Source organism: Misgurnus anguillicaudatus, chromosome 18, assembly GCF_027580225.2.
Source record: "Misgurnus anguillicaudatus chromosome 18, ASM2758022v2, whole genome shotgun sequence".
Taxonomy (NCBI): domain Eukaryota; kingdom Metazoa; phylum Chordata; class Actinopteri; order Cypriniformes; family Cobitidae; genus Misgurnus; species Misgurnus anguillicaudatus.
In genome coordinates, this window is record NC_073354.2 from 38,769,751 (window position 1) to 38,790,664 (window position 20,914).

The 20,914-nt window shown below is 36.9% G+C and overlaps 2 protein-coding genes across 5 annotated transcripts in view; one reads left to right on the forward strand and one right to left on the reverse strand.

The window, feature by feature from the left end:
• Positions 1-66: 66 nt before the first annotated feature.
• Positions 67-9,887, forward strand: gpr6 (G protein-coupled receptor 6). Of its 3 annotated transcripts, XM_055187055.2 has the most exons (3): positions 67-3,029; positions 5,398-5,612; positions 8,520-9,887. In XM_055187055.2, exon 3 carries the CDS (start codon positions 8,535-8,537, stop codon positions 9,531-9,533), a length of 999 nt encoding a protein of 332 aa, XP_055043030.2. In that variant the 5' UTR covers positions 67-3,029; positions 5,398-5,612; positions 8,520-8,534; the 3' UTR covers positions 9,534-9,887. The 3 variants fall into 3 exon arrangements, with proteins under 3 accessions (XP_055043030.2, XP_055043031.2, XP_055043029.2); XM_055187056.2 differs by lacking the exon at positions 67-3,029 and having other exon boundaries at positions 5,177-5,612; XM_055187054.2 differs by lacking the exons at positions 67-3,029; positions 5,398-5,612 and adding an exon at positions 7,058-7,963.
• A 5,710-nt stretch (positions 9,888-15,597) lies between these two features.
• Positions 15,598-20,914, reverse strand: part of wasf1 (WASP family member 1) — a 66,678-nt gene continuing 61,361 nt past the window's right edge. For both annotated transcript variants that reach the window (XM_073856468.1, XM_073856467.1), the window contains 4 exons: positions 19,717-19,877; positions 17,645-17,815; positions 17,017-17,567; positions 15,598-16,930 (listed from right to left, as the gene is read on the reverse strand). In XM_073856468.1, the coding sequence (XP_073712569.1) occupies positions 16,773-16,930; positions 17,017-17,567; positions 17,645-17,815; positions 19,717-19,877 (1,041 nt within the window). In that variant the 3' untranslated portion in view covers positions 15,598-16,772. The remainder of the gene's footprint in view (positions 16,931-17,016; positions 17,568-17,644; positions 17,816-19,716; positions 19,878-20,914) is intronic.

Sequence of the window (20,914 nt, forward strand, 5' to 3'; positions counted from 1 at the left end):
TTAATGTTTTTCCATAACCTATTAGTTTTTAAAAAAGATTTAGAAAAGGTTTGGTCATGTTGATAAAACTTTTTCTTTTTAATTAACCCCCTCGTGTACGTACTACAGGTTCAGACTGAACTTTAAGTGTGTTTCATTCGTTTATTGCCTCTTCTGGAGTTTAAACCTGCAACCTTTTACTATGTCCGACTATTAAAGTGCGCTATTAAAATTAAAAAAATTAAAATTGCATTTCCAGGATATTTTTTATCAAGAGATATTGATTTTGTCAGTCAGTGTTAAATGTAATTCATGTCTGGCTCAGCTGAAATCGCTCCAGATAAACTATAAATGAGCTCACAGTTATAGGTCAATATGTGTTTCAAGATGTATAGAATATATAATGGTTGCTTATTGCTAATATTATTATAATATTTTGCACTGCTATTTAAATCACAAAGGAGTACATTTAACATTAAAGAAAATTTTTTGTATTAAATTGCGGGCTGATTTAAAACTGCTTGCTTTGTGCTGGTGGTTCTTGTGTATACTTGTGCTGCTCCTGTCAGAGATTCAGGTTTGATTTTGACCTATATGTAATATACTGATCTTAATAAAAGAATAACTCAAAGATAGAGTTCAATCATGCTTGTTTACCAACTACTTTAACTTAACTAGACTAAAGAGATGAACAGCATTTAACAGGGACAGCGACACTCGTTAGCTTTTAGGTAAAATCAGGAGCAAAGCTTTTAACAGCAGCTCTAAGACAACAACTGGAAGCTGCCTGAATGTGAACTGTAAGTCAAAGATGTTTATTTGGTTAATAAAACACAGACTACTGTATAACCAGAGACAGAATATAATAATAATAATGATGTCTTGTTTTGATCTTCATGTTAATAGAGGTTAATGTCACTCAACTAATAGAAACTTAAGCAGCCGGGAAAAGTTTGTGACCTTTTAAATGATGGAGAAAAGCATTAAAACACAAATGCCACAGCTTACAAAATAGTGATATATTTCACTGTAGTTAAGTCTCTGTTAGTTGAGTTCATTTGGCGTGTGTCGTGTTTTTGAATAGTTGCCTAGACCTTATTTTGTTTTTTAAATATGAATTAATGTATGACCCTGCTTCTGATAATCAATCTAAAGTCATTATTCACGGTTTTCTACATAAAATCATCCTTCATAATGTAAAAAACATTTTGTGAAAATGATATCTTTAATATTGATTAAAAGTAAAGCCATGTCAAACCAGTGTGAAATCAAACTTTCATGCTCCTAATTTAGTCTGGATTTTAGCGCCGCGAACGATTAATCGCAACTAATCGTTTGGCAAATAAAAGTTTCAACAATATGTTTATATATTAAGTATTTATATAGAATATATAAATGTGTGCGTGTGTATTTATATATACTTAATTATTATACACAGTACATATACTGTATGATGTAAACAAAAACTTCAATTCTGGAAACGATTAGTTGCGATTAATCGCATGCGGCCCTACTGGATTTCACATATTACTAAAAATGCAATCTTATATGTAAAATCTGTATTTTATAGGCTTTTTAGCAGCAAAACATTTAAAAACAAAAATTTATTTTATCAAACTAGCATACACTAATCTTTTCATCATGTCAAAATATGTGTTTGGCACGTCATTTTTATCATGCGTCATGTCAAAATAAGTGCCTGCTCCACGTTTATGATAAAAGTGGCGCTCGTTTTTGCCAGATACTCACTTAATATCATGTGTAATCAGAGTTTAGTGTTAAGTTAGTGTCTTGTGAGTATTTTGTGAACGTGAGCATCTCTTTTATCATAAACTTTTTCGGCGCGTGTGCAGCAGGCACTTATGGTAAGAGGCATGATGCAACAAACACATGTTTTGAAATAATGGCCCTCGAAAGAGAAGTCACTGGCCGCCACTGTTACTGAGATATTCCAGGTGACAACTAGCCCCGGTGTCTCCTACAGAGTCTTTCCTTGTTTTATTATCAGCTACTTGATTTTATTTGATTTATATCAGTGTTTACTCGTGTTTTGAAAAGTCTGAGAACTCCTCACCTTTTTGACCACCTTTTGCTCTCTCTTTTTCTCTGTCTCACTTTCTGTCTCTCTTTTTCTCTGTCTGTCTCTCTCTCTCTCCGTCTCGTTTCTTCGTCCATGTGCCTCGTGAGTTGGGATCCAGTGCACAAGCGACTATAAAAATGAGTCACATGTCTGTGAGCGGCAGCAGGTGCTCGTGCACACATACGGTCAGACAGTCAGTCAAGTGCTGATGATTATAAGCCATTTTAAAACTCGATTAATCTCCGGACATTAATGAGACGCTGATGGAAAATATGACATTTTCCTTTATTTGGGATGTGTGTGTCACTCTTAAATTGCTCAAACGATGGCAAAAATAGTCTGAGTAATATGTTTTTAAGTTTTAAAGTTCTCACGAGTAGTCACCGGCTTTTGGCTTTGCTTCAGTTTGGTTCTCTTTGATGTATGTTTTGTCTAAATACAATGTTTCACTGTCCTTCACCGTCATTTGTGAATTATTATTTTGGGTGGTTTTATAGTACTTTGAGAGAGAGAGAGAATAATATTGAATATATCCTGCAGTATCTTTTATAAGAACTAATTTGACTTAAAGCTCTAATTCTGTAAGTTTATGTTGTGGCATTGACTCAATACAATATTATTAACTGGCTTTAGTGATTTGCAAACCCATGAAATCAGAAGCTGTTATAATGCATTATTTATATACAAGCTTTAATGAAAGTTTCCATTGATTCAGTAAAACATTTCTTTTATTTGCATTGTTTACTATTCAGTCTTCATTCCTCTTTTTCTTTTTTGGCATTCTTCTTCTAATGATGTGTTTTCCTCAGCTGTGTCAGTGCACGTATCCACGCTGGTTTCTAGGATACTGGAAGAGAAAAAGATGATAAGAGATACGACGAGCAGCTGTGTATCTGGATGAGCTGAAGTGTAGCCGGATACCAACAACGGCATAAACATTCATCATCAAACCTTCAAAAAATTACCAAAGGTAAATAATAGGATAAGACCTTAATGACCAGACTTTTAAAACTAAAGGCACTACAAAGATGCCATAGAAGAAACAGTTTTGTTTAAAGGTGCCAAAGAATGCATTGATACAATCTGTTAAATAGTTCTCTGATATCTACATACAAGGTTTGTGGCTTTATTAACTGCATTTATAATAAAATGGTACATTATTACCTTATTTGAAAGGGTCATGAATAATAATGTTGAGCTCTGCTCTGATTGGCTGTTTCTCAGAGCAGCTTCTTCAGTAGCTCTGTGTGTGTGTGTAAACAGATCTTATGTTTGAGTCTGTATCAGATTTTAAGGAATAATCAATTGTTTTGAGATTGTTAATGGACGTCTCTGAGTGGTAAGTTTGTGTTTTTTTCAGTATGGACCTGCAAAACATAACGTCAATAGTAGAACTTTAGCTTAAACGTTAGCATATAGCATTAACTAGCATAACTGCAGTGTAATTAGTTACTAATTAATACATTACTGTAATACTGCAATGGGCTAAATACTGTGTATGAACTGTAGATGAATGATATATAATAAAAAAGTGGATTTAACATCAAAATTAAAATTTAAAGTCTAAGGTTAAAATGCATGTTTTTATGTATCCTCCTCACTTTAAATACTTTGATGAGTTAATAAGAATAATAGTAACACTCCAGTGTAGTTTACAAGTCTCACAATTAACTGGTTGGTTATACTGTAAGCAGTGTTGGGGAAAGCTACTTCCAAAAGTAATGCATTACAATATTAATTTACTCCCCAAAAAGCAACTAATTGCATTACTTAGTTACTTTTCATGGAAAGCAATGCTTACATTACTTTTTTTAGTTACTTTTGCGTTACATTTTCCTGTCTGAGGCTCGATCTCTTTCAGACCTTGCACGTGTTTTTTACGACTAAAAAGTTCTGCATTCAGAAATTGCATATTTCATCACAAAAATGTCGAGCTCTGGCCTGCCATCTCAGTTTCTGAGAGTGCATAATGTGATACGTTTAGTTTTATTCAGTACATCTTTTAAATCAAATTAATTAAACTAAAAAAGTAACCCGCATTAGTTTTTTGAAAAAGTAACTCAAATATTTATGTGTACATTTCAAAAGTAATGCGTTACTTTACTCGTTACTTCAGAAATTATTACATAATGCACGTTACTTGTAATGCGTTACCCCCAACACTGACTATTAGCATTATTACTGAGATGTTGGCTGTTTATTCATGTTTAAAAAGCACATTTTAATGCCTGATTCTGCAAAACCTTATTCTACATCCTCAATACTTAAACTTAACAACTACTTTACTAAGTATTAATAAGCAGTAATTAGGACTATATTGAGGCAAAAGTAGTTAATAGTTAGTTAATAGTTATAAAAATGTATGTACTTTTATATGATTATTCAAGTCGTTTCAAGCCTATCTTTGTATCATTTACTAAAAAGGAATTAGAAAGTAATTAGTAAAAAGTAATTAAATACGTTTTGGAGAGAGTCATTTGTACAATATTCTAATTACATGATTAAAGATGTTTTTTAAGGAACTTGCAATACGTAATAATATTACTTTTCTGAAATGTACACATTAATATTTAAGTTATTTTTTTTTTAAAGTCATGCGAGTTACTTTCAGTTTAATAATTTAATTAAAAAATAAAATACTGAATTAAACTGAACTTATACCACGGGCCTGTTAACTGCTTTATTCTGATTGGCTTAGAAATGTTCCATGGGTGTTGATTATTTTTCTGTAAACCGCACACCTAACCTGTCAAATGTCTCCGGTCCTTTGAATTATAAGAAAATAATGCACACCTGCAGTGTTGGGTGTGCATTATTATCTAACAATTCAACGGCTCGTCGTCAATTATTCCTTACATATTAACCTAGAATTACACACTCTGTGCATCGCGGCTAAGCGGGAACAGTTTAAGGCAGAAACTGAGATGGCAGGGCAGAGCTCGACATTGCGATGGAAATATGCAATTTCTGAATGCAGAACTTCTCCGTCACAATCAACACCCGCGAGGCCCGAAAGAGATCAAGCCCCAGACAAGTAAGAAAAATCAACGCAAAAGTAACTTAATACTGTAATGCATTACTTTTAAAAGTAACTTTCCCCAACACTGTTTATATTATTCAGGCATTTTGATGAAATAACATCCATTTTGTTATATATACACTCATTTAAAAACGACTGCTTGTTATTTCCTAAATTGGTCATATTATGACTTTTTCCTGGCAGACAATTAAACAGAAACAGTGTCACTGAATGTTTGCATTTTTTTGCAGGAATCCATTTGAGAATAGCTTTTTGCTTTAAAGATAAAATCTCTCTGTATCTTTGTACACACATCCAGGTTCTTCTGCTCCGATAGGAACGTCCTGTAAATTACCTTTCATAAGAGTAACAGTGAGACAGTGAGCTTGAGGCAGATGGACTCCAGGACGAGCACTGTTGCTTTATGACAGTAGAAAGGACTGAAGGTGCTGTATTGATTAATATTTCACAGGATGAGCTGATCCGAGACCTGTGAACAGGACATTTACCTCATGGGCGCTATTGGAAACTCAGGTTAGTGTAATGTTTCATGAGCAGAAACACTTTCACAGCTTTTGCAGTTACATCTGTGGCAGTTAAATCCCTTACAGAAACGTAGTAGTGATCGCAAAGTACCATGCTATCAAATGTTTACTATTTTCATCTACATAGTAACTTAGTGGTTCTCCACTTACATATCCTTCGATGAGTGTCATACCATGATACATATATACACTCACCTAAAGGATTATTAGGAACACCTGTTCAATTTCTTATTAATGCAATTTAATGCATTAGTTTAGTTCTTTCAATGCATTTAGGGGTGTGGTCCTGGTTAAGACAATCTCCTGAACTCCAAACTAAATGTCAGAATGAGAACGAAAGGTGATTTAAGCACTTTTAAGCGTGGCATGGTTGTTGGTGCCAGACGGGTCGGTCTGAGTATTTCACAATCTGCTCAGTTACTGTGATTTTCACACACAACCATTTCTAGGGTTTACAAAGAATGGTGTGAAAAGGGAAAAACATTTAGTATGCGGCAGTCGTGTGGGCGAAAATGCCTTGTTGATGCTAGTAGTCAGAGGAGAATGAGCCGACTGATTCAAGCTGATAGAAGAACAATTTTGACTGAAATAACCACTCGTTACAACCGAGGTATGCAGCAAAGCATTTGTGAAGCCACAACACGCACAACCTTGAGGCGGATGGGCTACAACAGCAGAAGACCTCTGATGGCTACTTCCAGCAAACTAAAATGGCTCCCACAGTCACCAGATCTCAACCCAATAGAGCATCTTTTGGATGTGGTGGAACGGGAGCTTCGTGCCCTGCATGTGCATCCAACAAATCTCCATCAACTGCAAGATGCTATCCTATCAATATGGGCCAACATTTCTAAAGAATGCTTTCAGCACCTTGTTGAATCAATGCCACATAGAATTTAGGCAGCTCTGAAGGTGAAAGAGGGTCAAACACAGAATTAGTATGGTGTTCCTAATATTCCTTTAGGTAAGTGTATAGTATCCAAAGAAACCATGTACTTCATATACAGTACATACACTGCAAAAAATGATTATCAAGAAAAAAAATTAGTTTCTTAGTTTTGTCTTGTTTTCAGTAAAACTATCTAAAAATTCTTAAATCAAGATGCTTTTTCTTGATAAGCAAAACGACCCAAGAAAATAAGTCTAGTTTTTAGACTTTTCGAATTTTTTGAAGTGTACTGTGATTTCAGACTGAAGGTTTCTCCAAAGTCATTCTATTTTTCTGCTTTTCTCAAATCGTTGTATTTTAATAATTAGGTACTCAATATCATGGATTACAATATGTTACAGGCAATAATAAGTAAGGAATAAATGACGATGGCCATTGAATTATTCAAATAAAATGCACACCCAAGGTGATAATGCGGCACGACGTGAAGCAGTTGTGCATTATTTTCAAATTATTCAAAGGACCGGAGTCAATTATTCTGCTTATACCACAGACATTGCTCTGGTGGGTATTTTAAAGAAGCCAAAAACGCATTAAAATAATCTGTTAAATAGTTCTCTGATATCTACATATCTACTTTATTAAGTGCAAAAATGATCCAGAGACAGTTTTACATGTCCATTTACAACCCTAGGATTTGTCTTTAGAATGAAATGGTCTATTATTACATTATTTGAAAGGGTCATGAATAATAATTATGAGCTCTGCTCTGATTGGCTGTTTCTCAGAGCAGCTCCTTTAGTAGCTCTATGTGTGTGTAAACAGATCTTATGTTTGAGTCTGTATCAGATGAAGATACAGATTTTGAGGAATAATCAATTGTTTGAAGATTGTTAATGGACGTTTCTGAGTGGTTAATTTGTGTTTTATAACAAATCAAGCAACAAACAAATGCTTTCTGCAGTTTTAGTTTCAGTTTTGCGGTTACTTTTGTTCTGTGATATGAACTTTCATTGTCAAGTGTTTCACTTACTGTCTGTCCATGTGAAGGTGTGCATTTATAACTACACATACAACTTGTGTTTTGTTGTCAAATGTCTGTCTGTGCACATTTTGTAGTTGACGTTTAGTTCTTATCCGAAACCGATGACAACAATTCAACTGTAGGTCAGTGATGCTCATATGTTCATAAAGATCTTGCTCGGTTGAAAGGCGATGGCTTGCTGACGTCATAGGGGTTTATTAGCGGTAGCTCGGACCCACACGCGCCAGTCACTCACAGCCCCCGCGCGATCCCCACACGCGCGTGTCTAATGCCTCCGCTGCCGTACCGCACCAGACCCGCGACTCATGTCCGGGATTCAAAGCAGGAATAAGGGATTCAGTGAAGAAGAACAGACGAGACAGTTTCACCATCTCAAAGGTCCGGTTTCCTTCATATGAATGACGAGGTACGAGACTTGTTTACATTACAAACATAAGACATTAGACTTTTGAATCTGTTTACGCACAAACCGAAAGCGCGTAATTCAGCACCACGGAGAGCTCCGATTGCGCATCGCCGTTTATTCCTGAATTAATGTATTTCTTTCTTTCTTTTTGTCCGTGCAATGTGATTAAGTTAACTTATATTAATGTTAAATATCACCATTTAAACAAGAAATAAACTGATTTAAGTCCGGACAGTGGTTTCTGTTTTTATTTCCATCCACACAGGAAGACACAGATTGCAATTTTTCCAGATCATATACTAAACTAATGGCTTGTATATATGAAAGTGTAACTTTTAGAAAGAATTTGCGCTCTGAAACAACGCGTATTTGATATAAATCACCGAAAGCGCACTTTTTTCAGAACCATGGACAGGGAAATTGTTTCTTCCTAAGACACTTGTTTATTTTAAATGATAAAAGCACACAATTCACAATTTATTAAAATTGTAAAGTCTGGACCTTTGGTTACGAATGATGACTGCATGGAGCTCACATATGCTTTTCTTCTCTCCAGGTCGGTTCCTGAGAAATGAACGAGAGCGCAGCCACCAACGAGAGCAGCGCGGGCTCGCCGCCTTCCTTGTGGCTGGACTCCGAAGAGTTTGACGGCAACCAGAGCATCGCGCTCTCGTCGGCAGGTCTCGCATTCCACGTAAACCCGTGGGACATTATGCTGTGTCTCTCCGGCACCGTCATCGCCTGCGAGAACGCCATCGTTGTGGCCATCATCGTCTACACGCCGAGCTTGCGGAACCCCATGTTCGTCCTGATCGGTAGTCTCGCGACCGCCGACCTCCTCGCGGGGATGGGATTAATTTTAAACTTTGCGTTCCAGTACCTGATCTCCTCTGAGACCATCAGCCTTATCACGGTCGGTTTCCTGGTGGCCTCCTTCACAGCCTCCATCAGCAGCTTGCTGGCCATCACGGTGGACCGCTACCTGTCTCTTTACAACGCCTTGACGTACTTTTCGGAAAAGACGCTCCAGTACGTGCACCTCATGCTCGTGGGCAGCTGGGGCGCGTCTCTGTGCCTCGGCCTGTTGCCCGTGTTGGGCTGGAACTGCTTGGACGACGCGTCCACCTGCAGCATCGTGCGCCCGCTGAAGCGCACCAACCTCACCCTGCTGGCCACGTCCTTTTTCGTCATCTTCGTCCTCATGCTCACCCTGTACTTTAAAATCTGCAAGATAGTGTGCCGCCACGCGCACCAGATCGCCCTCCAGCAGCACTTCTTCACCACGTCGCACTACGTGGCCACCAAGAAAGGCGTCTCCACGCTCGCCATCATCCTGGGCACCTTCGGGGCGAGCTGGCTCCCCTTCGCCATTTACTGTTTGGTCGGACAGCGCGAGTATCCTCCGGTGTACACGTACGCCACGCTGCTGCCCGCGACCTACAACTCCATGATCAATCCCATCATTTACGCATATAGAAACACGGAGATCCAGCGCTCCATATGTGTGCTCTTCTGCGGCTGCTTTCACACCAACGGCTCGTATCGCTCCAGGTCTCCCAGTGAGGTGTAGCTCTACACACGTGGGCTTTTTGAGACTCTTACACATTGCCTGTACGTGCTTAAGTATGGACACGATTGTCGCGCAATTGCACTTTAAAAAGACTCCGGAGCGCGACCGTGCGTCTCCAAACGCTGTGAACAAGACGAACCCGCAACGTATCACGTGGAGAATGTATATTTATATTATTTATGATGACCCAAATGTTGCACTTTACTGTACAGTACTAGATGCCAAAGCAGTATTGCGTAGGCCTGCGTCTTTGGAGAGTTCTTGTGTGATGGGTTTTATATCTCCTCATGTTGTCACTGACTGTACGTTTTTTACGTAACAATGAATACAAATAAAACAAGAGCTGAAACTACACGTGAGCTTTTGTTTCATTGCATATGTTTGGAAGTATGAATGTGATGGCATAATGCACTTTGGTTTTCTTTTGTGTGTTTTCTTTTCTTTTGACCACTTTGTAGCTCTGAATGTTAAACTATGATCATATTTGATCAAAGCAGATGCCTTTGCACGTTCAAACTTAATGGTGCCCCCCAAAATGATTTGCCCAGTGCCTTGTAAGCCTTTCCATGAAACAATGATTACGATGCACACCATGATAAGTAAAATAACTGCATTTTGTCTACATTAAATAAAATAAAGCACACAAATGCCAGTTAGTATAGTTGTTATGTAACCCATAACCAACTTAAAGCCCCTAAAGGCAATGAATATCTTTCTGCTGTTGCCCTGGTAAGCATCTGCTGTTTTAATGTTGTTTATGGTGAAGGGAAATCAAGCGGTCATGAATTTTGCACTTTTTGGCCCTGAACATCTTCTCAGGCAGTAATTAATGTCCGTCTGTGAAACCCTCTGAACCGAGATGTTTCTGTGCTCATAAATTCATTCAATCAACAGTGACATCATCACTGCAGGCAGGTGGACCAGGTACACGTCTATAACATGATCACCGTCACTATCATGTGTGTCCACAGGTTGTAGACTCTTAAATATAAAATGCTTCTTTGTTGGGCTGTATGGTTGCCTAAAACATTTAACATCCACAAAATCTTTCTGTCGGTAGTAAAAAAGTCACCTAGCTCACATTGAGATGCTTTTAAAAATATAATTGACCAGTCACCTTTATTTGTGCCCAGACTGGCACACACAACATGTCTGTAGGTTTATCAGGCCTTGTGTTTGAACAGACCCTCACATGCCCGCTGTTTATCGGCTTGCGTGGGCTGTGAAGGCGATTGGAGGGCGGGGAAGCCCTGACACAAGAGTGTAATGTCGTAATCTAATCGCTTTGACACACATTAATATGCCGTGTTAAATCACAACACTCTTTTGATGGGTTACGTCGCTGTTCCTCAATGCCAGAACACTGTGTTTGAGTTTCATAGATCTGACTGTTGTGAGGGTTACAGAATCTATGAGATTTATATCTATGTTTAAACATCTATAGTTGTCCATTATAGATGAATGTGATGTGTGTGACTCTTAAAATCATATATGGTTCCTTTAACAATTATGAGCTTTGCCATAAAAACTGAGTTTTTATGAATCAGAGGATATGAACAGCTCAGACTAGAATATTGTGATATAATTATGATAATGTGGTGATGTAAGTGACATCAGAATTTTCATGTGTAGTTAAACACTATTGGGCAGAGACAGCAGACGTTATTTGCCTCCATAAAAGTGACATCATCGCTGGTGTTAAATTCAGCGTGAGAATCTGTTCACAACCCAGACATTTATAACCTCCTTCATTTCCATCTGATCTCAGTGCTCGGTTGAGGACTTCTGCCGTTTCTAAATTCATGATTTCTCAAAATTTTTAAAGCTACAATGATATTAAAGCCCCTATTTTGTGTTTTCTGTGCTGGGTTTCTCGCTCTCTTGAGTGTTTTGTGCATGTGCTGCCCACACAAACCATCTGAATTTCTAATGTGTCTCCAGTCATCTTAGCAACACACCCACAGCGCAGCCGCACGGTCATATGGACACACAGTTCATAGTGATGTTATACATCACATGTGCTCTTCTTCATCCTCCTCTTCGTCTGTATGTTTACCTGTTAATTCAACAATAACTGGAATGATCACAAATTCTAATACAACTGAAGTGTTAAAGTATTTTATTATGAAATAGGTAAATGAAGGTGAAAGTGGAGGTGCAGTAAATATTTTGGTCTCTATGCAGATCTAGAACTGTGCATCTCTCTCTCTCTCTCACTCTCTCTCTCTCTCTCTCTCTCTCCTCCACATTTAGTGTTGCAATGGTATATAATGCAAATTGTATTCAAACCCTAGAGAGATGTCTCTGTTTAGGTATCAAAAGCTTGTTGTTTTAAAGCTATCATGCCCACACTGAAACAACCATCTTTATTTATTTATAAAGAATTGATAAAAGAACAATGAGAGCTGAATGTGGTAAATGTCCTCCTGAATCTTCACCAGCAGCCATATCTGAGGAGCGTCCTGACCAGGGCATACAGACTGCAGGTCAAGTTTAACCTCCAGAGAATCTTCATATACAGTATGGTAGACTGTTTCATGTGCAATCATAGTCATAACCTCAATATCCACCGGCTGAACCAGTTTAATCCACTTACCCGCTTCCTATCCCTACCGTGTTTATATATATATAAATATATTAATTTCTCCCAAGGGTTTTTTGTCCTTCTAGGAGTTTTTCCCACCGGGTTTTCACCTAGGGGTTTTTTTCGTCCCCGGGAGAGTCAGCCAACTTTGGCTTAACTTAGCACTTTACTGTATACGATACATTATTACTACGCTCACTTGTAATAATTCATTGAATTTAATCAAATTTTTAAGGTAAGTGGTTGCAATCAATTTATTTAAGCTACATTTAAACAAAAAAGATTAGTAACGTAAAATAAAATATAAAACTTTTGTTTAAATATAGCTTAAATAAATTGATTGCAACCACTTACCTTAAAAAATTGATTAAATTCAATGAATCATTTTTTTCAGTGCAATATTCTACATCGTATATTATCTATTGATTTTCTGTGTTCTCCCATACATTTACTCATGTAAAGCTGCTTTGCAACAATTAACAATTGTGAAAAGTGCTATATAAATAAAATTGAATTAAATTGAATATAACTTTACTGTACTATAAGCTAATATTATGCATTAACTGTGTGAACATGTGGGTGATTCTCACGAAACCATTGAAACACCACGGCACTAATGATTTTAGCTTTAAAATGTGTAATATAGTAACATTAAAAAGCATCAGAATTAACACAATACTGTGTTCTACCTTTCACAATGTGTGATTTCAACATAAGAATGTATAATTGTAAATTTTATCTCATTTTCTGCTGAAATTCTCATTACCGCAATGTGTCCGGCTGTGTTTGAACATGCGTTATGTTGTAATTTAATCAAATTAACACAAAATATTAAGAAAAAAAATAAATGGATGTTTTGCTAGACTACTTTAGATGACAGAAAAAATATTTACTGAATATTCATGTATAATAATAATGAATAAAAATTAGGAAAATGATGTGTCCATGCCTGATGTTCTCATCCTCCGCAACACTTTTTGAGAACAGTTTAAGCACACATACAGAATTTTAATAAAGTTTGATTTTGAGTGACCAAGCACATGGACCAGTTACTTCAAGATGGCTACCAGGTAAGATCATTTTTTTACAGTTAATTGGAAATATTGTCTTGTCAGAATGCTTACACAACATTTTGATTATCATTACCGCAACAGATGCTTATTAAATGTTACTTTAATTAATAAAAGCATAATACTTTGATTTTAAATGCATGTGCAGAATCTCCAAATTATGTTCTTTCAGGTTTGTCATGTCATTTTGAAAATATGTCAGTGTTGATGTTTTCTGACTGTTGCGGTAATGAGATTTTTTAGGACTAATTTTTAAAATTATGTTACAAAAAGTGTTAAATGATAAGTAAAAGTTTTTAAATTAATGTTCCCATTTACTCCAGACTTTGTTTTTCAATGTCTGGTGGGAAGAAAAGTAAATTTAAGCAATTTTTACATTTTCATGCTTGACATTTTTAAAATCAAGTTTTCGTGAGAATCACCCATATAGGTTTATGAGTTTGAAAGAGTCATTTGTGTTTGTGTTACAACAGCTGCTTAAATTGTGCTTTTATTTCAGTGCCTGGAACAACAATCTGTAATAAATGCTGCAGCGACATCCACAGGCCCGATAGGAAATTACAACATCTCATTTTTTATTTTTCTACTGCACTTTCCTGTTTAATGTCAAAACGGACATATTGTATATGTTAATTTGTGTTGCGTGTAACTATTTACCAAGTAATTAGTTGCTGACATTGAATAACGTTTTCTTGAAAAAGTAAAGTAAGGGATTACTCTTATTTTTCCTGTAATTTAATTACAGTTCTGATGTAATAAATAGGCCTACTGTGCATGTACTGTAAAACAATTTTATATAATACAATAGTGGATTTAACATCAACACTTAGGGGCTTAAAATTTTCTTGTTATTTTTGTCTTGTTTTCATTAAAAACATCAAAAAACTCTTAAATGAAGATGTTTTTTCTTGATGAGCAAAACGACCCAAGAAAACAAGTCTAAGTTCTAGACCAAACATACCAAAATCAAGTGATTTTGTGCATAAAAGCAAAAAAATCTGCCAGTGGGGTAAGCAAATTTTTCTAGAAGTTAGTGTTTAAGAAAAATGTTCCAAGATTTTTTGCTTACCCCACTGCCAGATTTTTTTGCTTGTTTTATGCACAAAATCACTTAAATTTGATATTTTTGGTCGTTTTGCTCATCAAGAAAAAGTAATATTTTTACTGAAAACAAGACAAAAATACTAAGAATTGTTTTTCTTGAAAATCATTTTTTTGTAGTGTGTACACTCTAAAAACAAAAAGGCTGGCTTATTTTTAACCTAGAATTGGATCGAAAATGGATGAACCCAATTGTTATTTAACCTATATGCTGGGATGCTACAACCCATAATTTCGAATTGCCGTGTCAAATATTAAACGTTTCTAGGTTAATTTAACCCATCAGTTGGGTTTGTCCCTTTTTGACCCAGAGCAGGGTTACAGCATATGGCGTTACTTCAATTGGTAATGCCTAAAATATGACGTTTTTTCAACCTAAATTTTGTTAAAAATTTAAGTTGAAAATTATTTAAATATTTTAAGTGTTACCAATTGAAGTAATTTTTTTTAAAGGTGCCAGAATGTAAAACTGTATAGGCATAAATGAATAATAAGAGTTCTGTTCTAAGGTAATGACATATCGTGAGCCTCAAACATGATTGTTTCCTCCTTATGTAAACCTTGTGCATGCTAAAGACCACTGGAAACCAACTGTGATGTCACAGTCTAGATCAACGCCCCCAACATTTATTTACACATTAAATTAAGTATGTTGTTACAATAATAAAAACTAAGTTGTGCTAATTAATGCTATATGTTAGTGTTTAGGCTGAAGTTCTACTATTGACGTTACAGTTACGTTTTGCAGGTCCATACTGAAAAAAACACAAACTTATCACTCAGAAACGTTCATTAACAATCTCCGAACAATTGAATATTTCTCAAAAATCTCAAAAATGTACACACACACAGAGCTACTGAAGGAGCTGCTCCGAGAAACAGCCAATCAGAGCGGAGCTCAACATTATTATTCAAGACCCTTTCAAATAAGGTAATAATAGACCATTTTATTATAAGGGCAAATCGAAGGGTTGATAATTTTTGAACTTAATAAAGTCACAAACCTTCTGTGTAGATATCAGAGAACAATTTAACAAATTATTACAATGAATTCTTTGGCACCTTTAAGTTTTCTCACCTTCAATTTTTTACTTAAAGTGAGAAAATGTAAGTTTATAAAACTTTATTGTTTTAGGTGTTTAAGTTTTTTTTTTTAAAGTATAGCAGCTTTCACTTTTTACAGTGTACACAAATTGCATATAGGCCTACAAAACAAAATGGGTATTTAGTGTTTATGTTCAAAATTCATTGCATTTTGAATTTGAAAATTAAAGCCTTTACAGTAAATAACACCATCGCAAACAGTCAGAACCTTAAACATTAGTTTTTATTAATTCAAGCAAACTGTTACAGTAAACAGTTAACATACATAACACGGTATACAGTATTTTAATTTCTGTTTCTTTTTTCCTCGTCTTCAACATAGAAACAGCGAATGCTGGGAAATGCAGGCAGAAGTAAGAGAACAAATACATTCAACTCCTCAACGTTTATACAAACCATAAGGCATGAAAGAGAAAACACACAGACAGACAGTGAGCTTTAAAAATGACTTGACCTTCTTCTATTAAACATACAGTACCAAGACATTGTGTGATTGCTCGCCTTAAAATCTCACAAAGTCTGTTTATATGTTTTGACGAACATTTTAAAATCCAGAAATGGAATAAATTACAATCGACAGACACGTTTAACAAGGTTTAATGCGTGAATCTCATTATTACACAGTCACGTATCAAAATAAAGTGTGATTATAAAGTAAATCAGGCCTGATTTTATAACCACTGTGACATTATTTCCCCAAATTTGCTTTACTGTAATTTGTGTCCAATAAAACAATAAAACTACTGCGACAAGGCCACAGTAAAATGGCAGTTTAGTAAATTTGAATGGCATTTAAATGATTTGATTATTTTTGCAGAATGTTTTTAAAATATGCTTCTTTTCCTTTAAGCCAAATATCATTTTTATTCTTTCTTTTTTACGACGCATTCGTGACAAGTTTCATCCTGAGATTCACTAATGTTAGTAATCTGACTTTTTAAAAAGTTCCTTCCTTTCGTTTTTCCCCATCACAGCCATATAATAACATCATGACATGAAATGTAAAACTGTAATGATATTTCAGCTATAATAAGCATCAGTTCAATTCAGAGACTGCACGTGTGTAGTTTCTTTAGTGGACAGTAGAGGGCGCTGCTGTTTAACTCTTAACATTACCACAACCCTTTTGTCGTTCTTACTTCGAAACAAATGTCAAACAGATGAAAATTGACATAAACATTATCATTCACCATATGCACTCACAAGTGAACGTGTGGTTTAAAAGAACATTAAAGCAAAGCATTCTGGGAACATCACACGCTGACATCTGCAGTCTTGATGTTACCTGAATTAAACTGCAACTGAGGGACTCGATGTTCCTAATAACCTGTAAAGGTGAACCGAGATCTCAGCTGTTTTTCCTAAACTCGTATGTGATCCTCATTCCATCCAGTCGACTTCATCAAACTCCGATTCGTCCTCCGAGTCGCTGTACTCCACAGCGATGCGGCGCGAGAGGATCGTGGCCACGTCGTTTCCTACACGCTTGTGTTTGGCTTCTTGTTCTCGCTGTTCCTCCACCTTCCTCAACTGAATGCCTGCAGACACAAAAACAATTACAGGTCACTTAAAAATTATGAATAAATCAATTTCTGATTATTCCATTAAGCTAAGCCCCTCCCACCTTTACGGATGGCTTCCAATAGAACGCTGCGGGCGTCGCTGATGGGCGGCAGGTTGGAAGGATACCTCTTGCCCTCGTGAGCCGAATGAGCGGGCGGTGACGAAACGGCTCCTGACGGGAAGGAGGGCATGATGGGCGGTTGGCCGGGGGAGGAGCTTCTGTTTCCCTGCAGTGGCAAAGGAGGAGGAGGAGGGGGCGGCGGCAAGACGGCTCCATCTCCGGCAGTGGGCGCGGCCTTGTCTTGTTGTATGCGGGCAGGCGATGAATGAAGGGGCGGGGCCACCGGAGGGGGAGCAGGGTGTAAGACTCCGGGAGCGATCTGGAGGGGGGCCGGAGCAGGGGGGATAGCCAGAGGCTGCTGAGACGGAAGGGGATGGACGGGGAGCTGGGCCGCACCTCGCATTCGGGAACTTGATTGGCCGGCGGTGGCCGGGAGAGGAGGAGGAGGCGGGGGTAAAGGCGGAGGAGCCGGAGGCGGGGCATTTGAATTGAGGAAGACGGGCGTGCGAGCCGGAGACTGCTGGAGGCTGTCGGAGAAACCTGAGCTGGAACTGAAATACACAGAGAGAGACATAAATACATGTATGTTTAATATCTGTGGGGTTAAAGATCTGACGTCTGCTTGTACCTGAGAACAGAGGCTGGTTTAAAATCTGGTGGGTATGTAGGTGGCGGTGGTGGTGGATCGTGCGGTCGACCGTACGTCCTGTCTCCTGTCCGGTTCAGGAGTTCGTTCATCTGTGAGTACGGTAAAGCAGCCAGAGAGAACGGCCCGTCTAGTTGATCGATATACATCTGCCTATAGCACACAGACACGGAGACTTGGGTTAAATATAGATGTAAGGTCACAGACTACTCAATAGATTTTTATACTGAGATTTCTGACAGACTGAATTGTGGATCAATGGCTGTTTGCACGATATCTCATTGTGTACTTTTAGCGCAGGCCTAAACCAAGTAGTGATTTAAATGCCAATAATTTACACCAAAGTCCCTTTAGGGAAATCATGCCACTAGGCGTCCACCACAGATTGTGTGGTAAAAAAATAAATTAAACAACATATTTCAGACCAACAATTAAACCTAAGATCAACCTAAGATAACTTTTGTATCTTAAAGGGGTCATAGCATGAAAATCTGACTTTTGTCATGTTTAAGTGCTATAATTGGGTCCCCAGTGCTTTTATCAACCCAGAAAACGCGAAAAAGTCAGTGTTTGCATTTCGTCAGCTCATTTGCATTTTTAAGGACACACCCAAAAATGGCCCATTTTTTCTGAGGCCTACAAAGTGGCAATTTGAACATGCTATAATAAATAATCTGTGGGGTTTTTCCAGCTAAAACTTCACATATGCAATCTGTGGACACCAAGGACTTATTTCACATTGTTAAAAAAACACATAATATGACCCCTTTAAATGTAAAATTGCTGTAAAAAACACAATTTTCGAGGTTGTTTCAGGCAGCTACTGCACATGCACACAGGTTGTCAAGCACCACAGAGAATCATTATCATCAGTCTTTATTGATTGATGATTGGTTTATTTTAACTCGAAGGCAGGACTTTTGTCACCAAAGAAAGTGTTGCATGATCGCCAATTTGTAGCGATAGGAACGCTCAATCTTGTTTTATATTTAATATCTTTTTCTACAAACAATAATTTGGATGAACCCTACTATTAATACAAAAAAGTTCAATTAATTGTTCAAAATTAACTCTTTCCCCGCCAGCTTTTTTTTAAGTTGCCAGCGCTAGCATTTTTATGATTTTCACAAAAGTTTAATGTTTAATTGCAGAAAATTTTCTTCTCTAAATATATTAACTTACAATATATGAAATAAAAGAGAACAGACTCTTTGCTTTTAACTCATTCCCCGCCAACCTTAAAAAAAAAAAAGATGCCCGCCAGCATTTATTGTGATTTTCACAAAATGCCTTCAAGGAAAATTTTCTTTTAAAAATATATAAACATATAAATATATCAAATGAAAGAACAGACCCTCTGCTTTAAAAGAAACAAAACGTTTAATCTTATTTATATTTTTTCTCTTAAATATTTGTATTTTTCTTCAAAAATAAAATGTTTAGCCAAAAGCTGAAATAATTGCATTTTTTTGTGAAGGAATTTTGTTAGAGATCAGATTCGGAATGATTATCAAAACATACACAGAGTTTAAAATGAATAAATAATTTTTTTCCTTCAGTTTTTTTATAAATTGGCCGTCTAGTGGATAATCGCGGTATTACAGATAATCATAAAAACTCTTCATGAACATGTTTTTTTTAATGCGAATGTTTTCTCTTAATTGACGAGATAACTCAGAGTTTGTTTAAAGAGTTAAAAAAAAGTTTCATTCTATCTTCATTTGTTTCCTTTTGAGAAATATTGGTACGCTTCTTTAAAAATACCAAATTTTGAGCAAATAGCTGAAATAATTGCATTTTTGTAAAGGACTTCAGATTCAGAGCGATGATCAAAACATACACAAAGTTTTTACTGTTTTTGGTCGGTGGATGCTTCAGTGTTTTATAAGTTGTGTAAGAGTGCCACCTAATGGATAATAGCAGAAATACAGATTGCCGTAAAAACTCGTCCTTGACCAGATAACTCACCAATGGCACGGAAAGAGTTAAGCACATTCATTAGCACATTTTAAGCAAAAACGTGGATGCACAAAGAATGCAATAAACGTTTATACCTGGCATCGTTGTACATGGCCGAACCGTTCGTGTCTTTGTGTTTGTCTTCTGCATCTTCATCGGCGAGCTCCGCCCCTAACGCCATCTTCTGCCACTCTTTCTTACGATCGTGAGGAGCACGTGGGATTTTCTCCAGGTCGTGAGGTCGGTCGATGTTCTTCTGCAAGATAGACAGACAGACACAACAGACAGACAGTTTAGATTCTAGCGCCGGTAAATTCTGACGACTCATCTAATAATGATCTGATCTGATGTGTGAGCGAGAGATTAGTACTGCAAACAAGCCAAACAAACATCTCAACAAACGGAGAGAAATAAAGAATATAAAGGAAAGAAAGCAAAAATCTGTGACGTCTCCACTGTTGGTATTAGTAGATGTCACACAATTACAAAAACCTCCTGTGCACATTATTGCATAATCAGGAACATTTATGAGCTTCTTTAAGTCACTTGTCTGTGTTCAACAGGTTTCATTGCATTACCAAAGCCATTTTGAAAAGCAATCTCATCAGTATAACTAAACCTGTTCACACACACAAACACAATCTTTGCATCCAAATCCTAAAGTTTCCTGACTGACGCTTTCTCAGCATCCAATATCCAAGAAATATATTTTTACTGTAATGCAGTGAAACTTTCTCTATGACCTGAATCAATGCCACACTGATTCACTGAACAACAGTAACGTCAGTCATATCAAAACATATTGTGAGTTTCTGCAGACAAACACAAGCTGGGAAAAGCTCAAATCAGCCATACAGGAAACAAACAGATTGAGTCACATTCGATTTCTGAGCAAGAATGTTACAAATCAGATTTAAAACAATGTTAAAAGAGCAGCCAAACCGAGAAAGCACATGTACGCTGTTGAGACGTCTGTGAACGAGTGAATCATCTGGAAATCACAGTGGTTTATTTTGAATCATACCAAATTAAAATGATCAATACTGTGCATTCATTTTTCATAATTATTCTTATATTAGAGTTTACATGATTTCAGGTTATTGTTCAAGGCCGCATTTACACTGCAAGTCTTGATTCCCATTTTCGATCTGTTGACTAGAGCACTATCCAGACAGTAATTGTTTCTCACGGGGACGTAAGGTATTTTCATCATTTTCAGGGGGTAGTCAGTGATTTTATTGCTTTTCGAATCCAAAATGTCTGTATTTTTCTTCGACCACCCACGTTAAAATT

What these genes read in the sequence shown, in the direction of transcription:
- gpr6 (XM_055187055.2), top strand. Translation starts at nt 8,535, where the DNA reads ATGAACGAGAGCGCAGCCACCAACGAGAGCAGCGCGGGCTCGCCGCCT.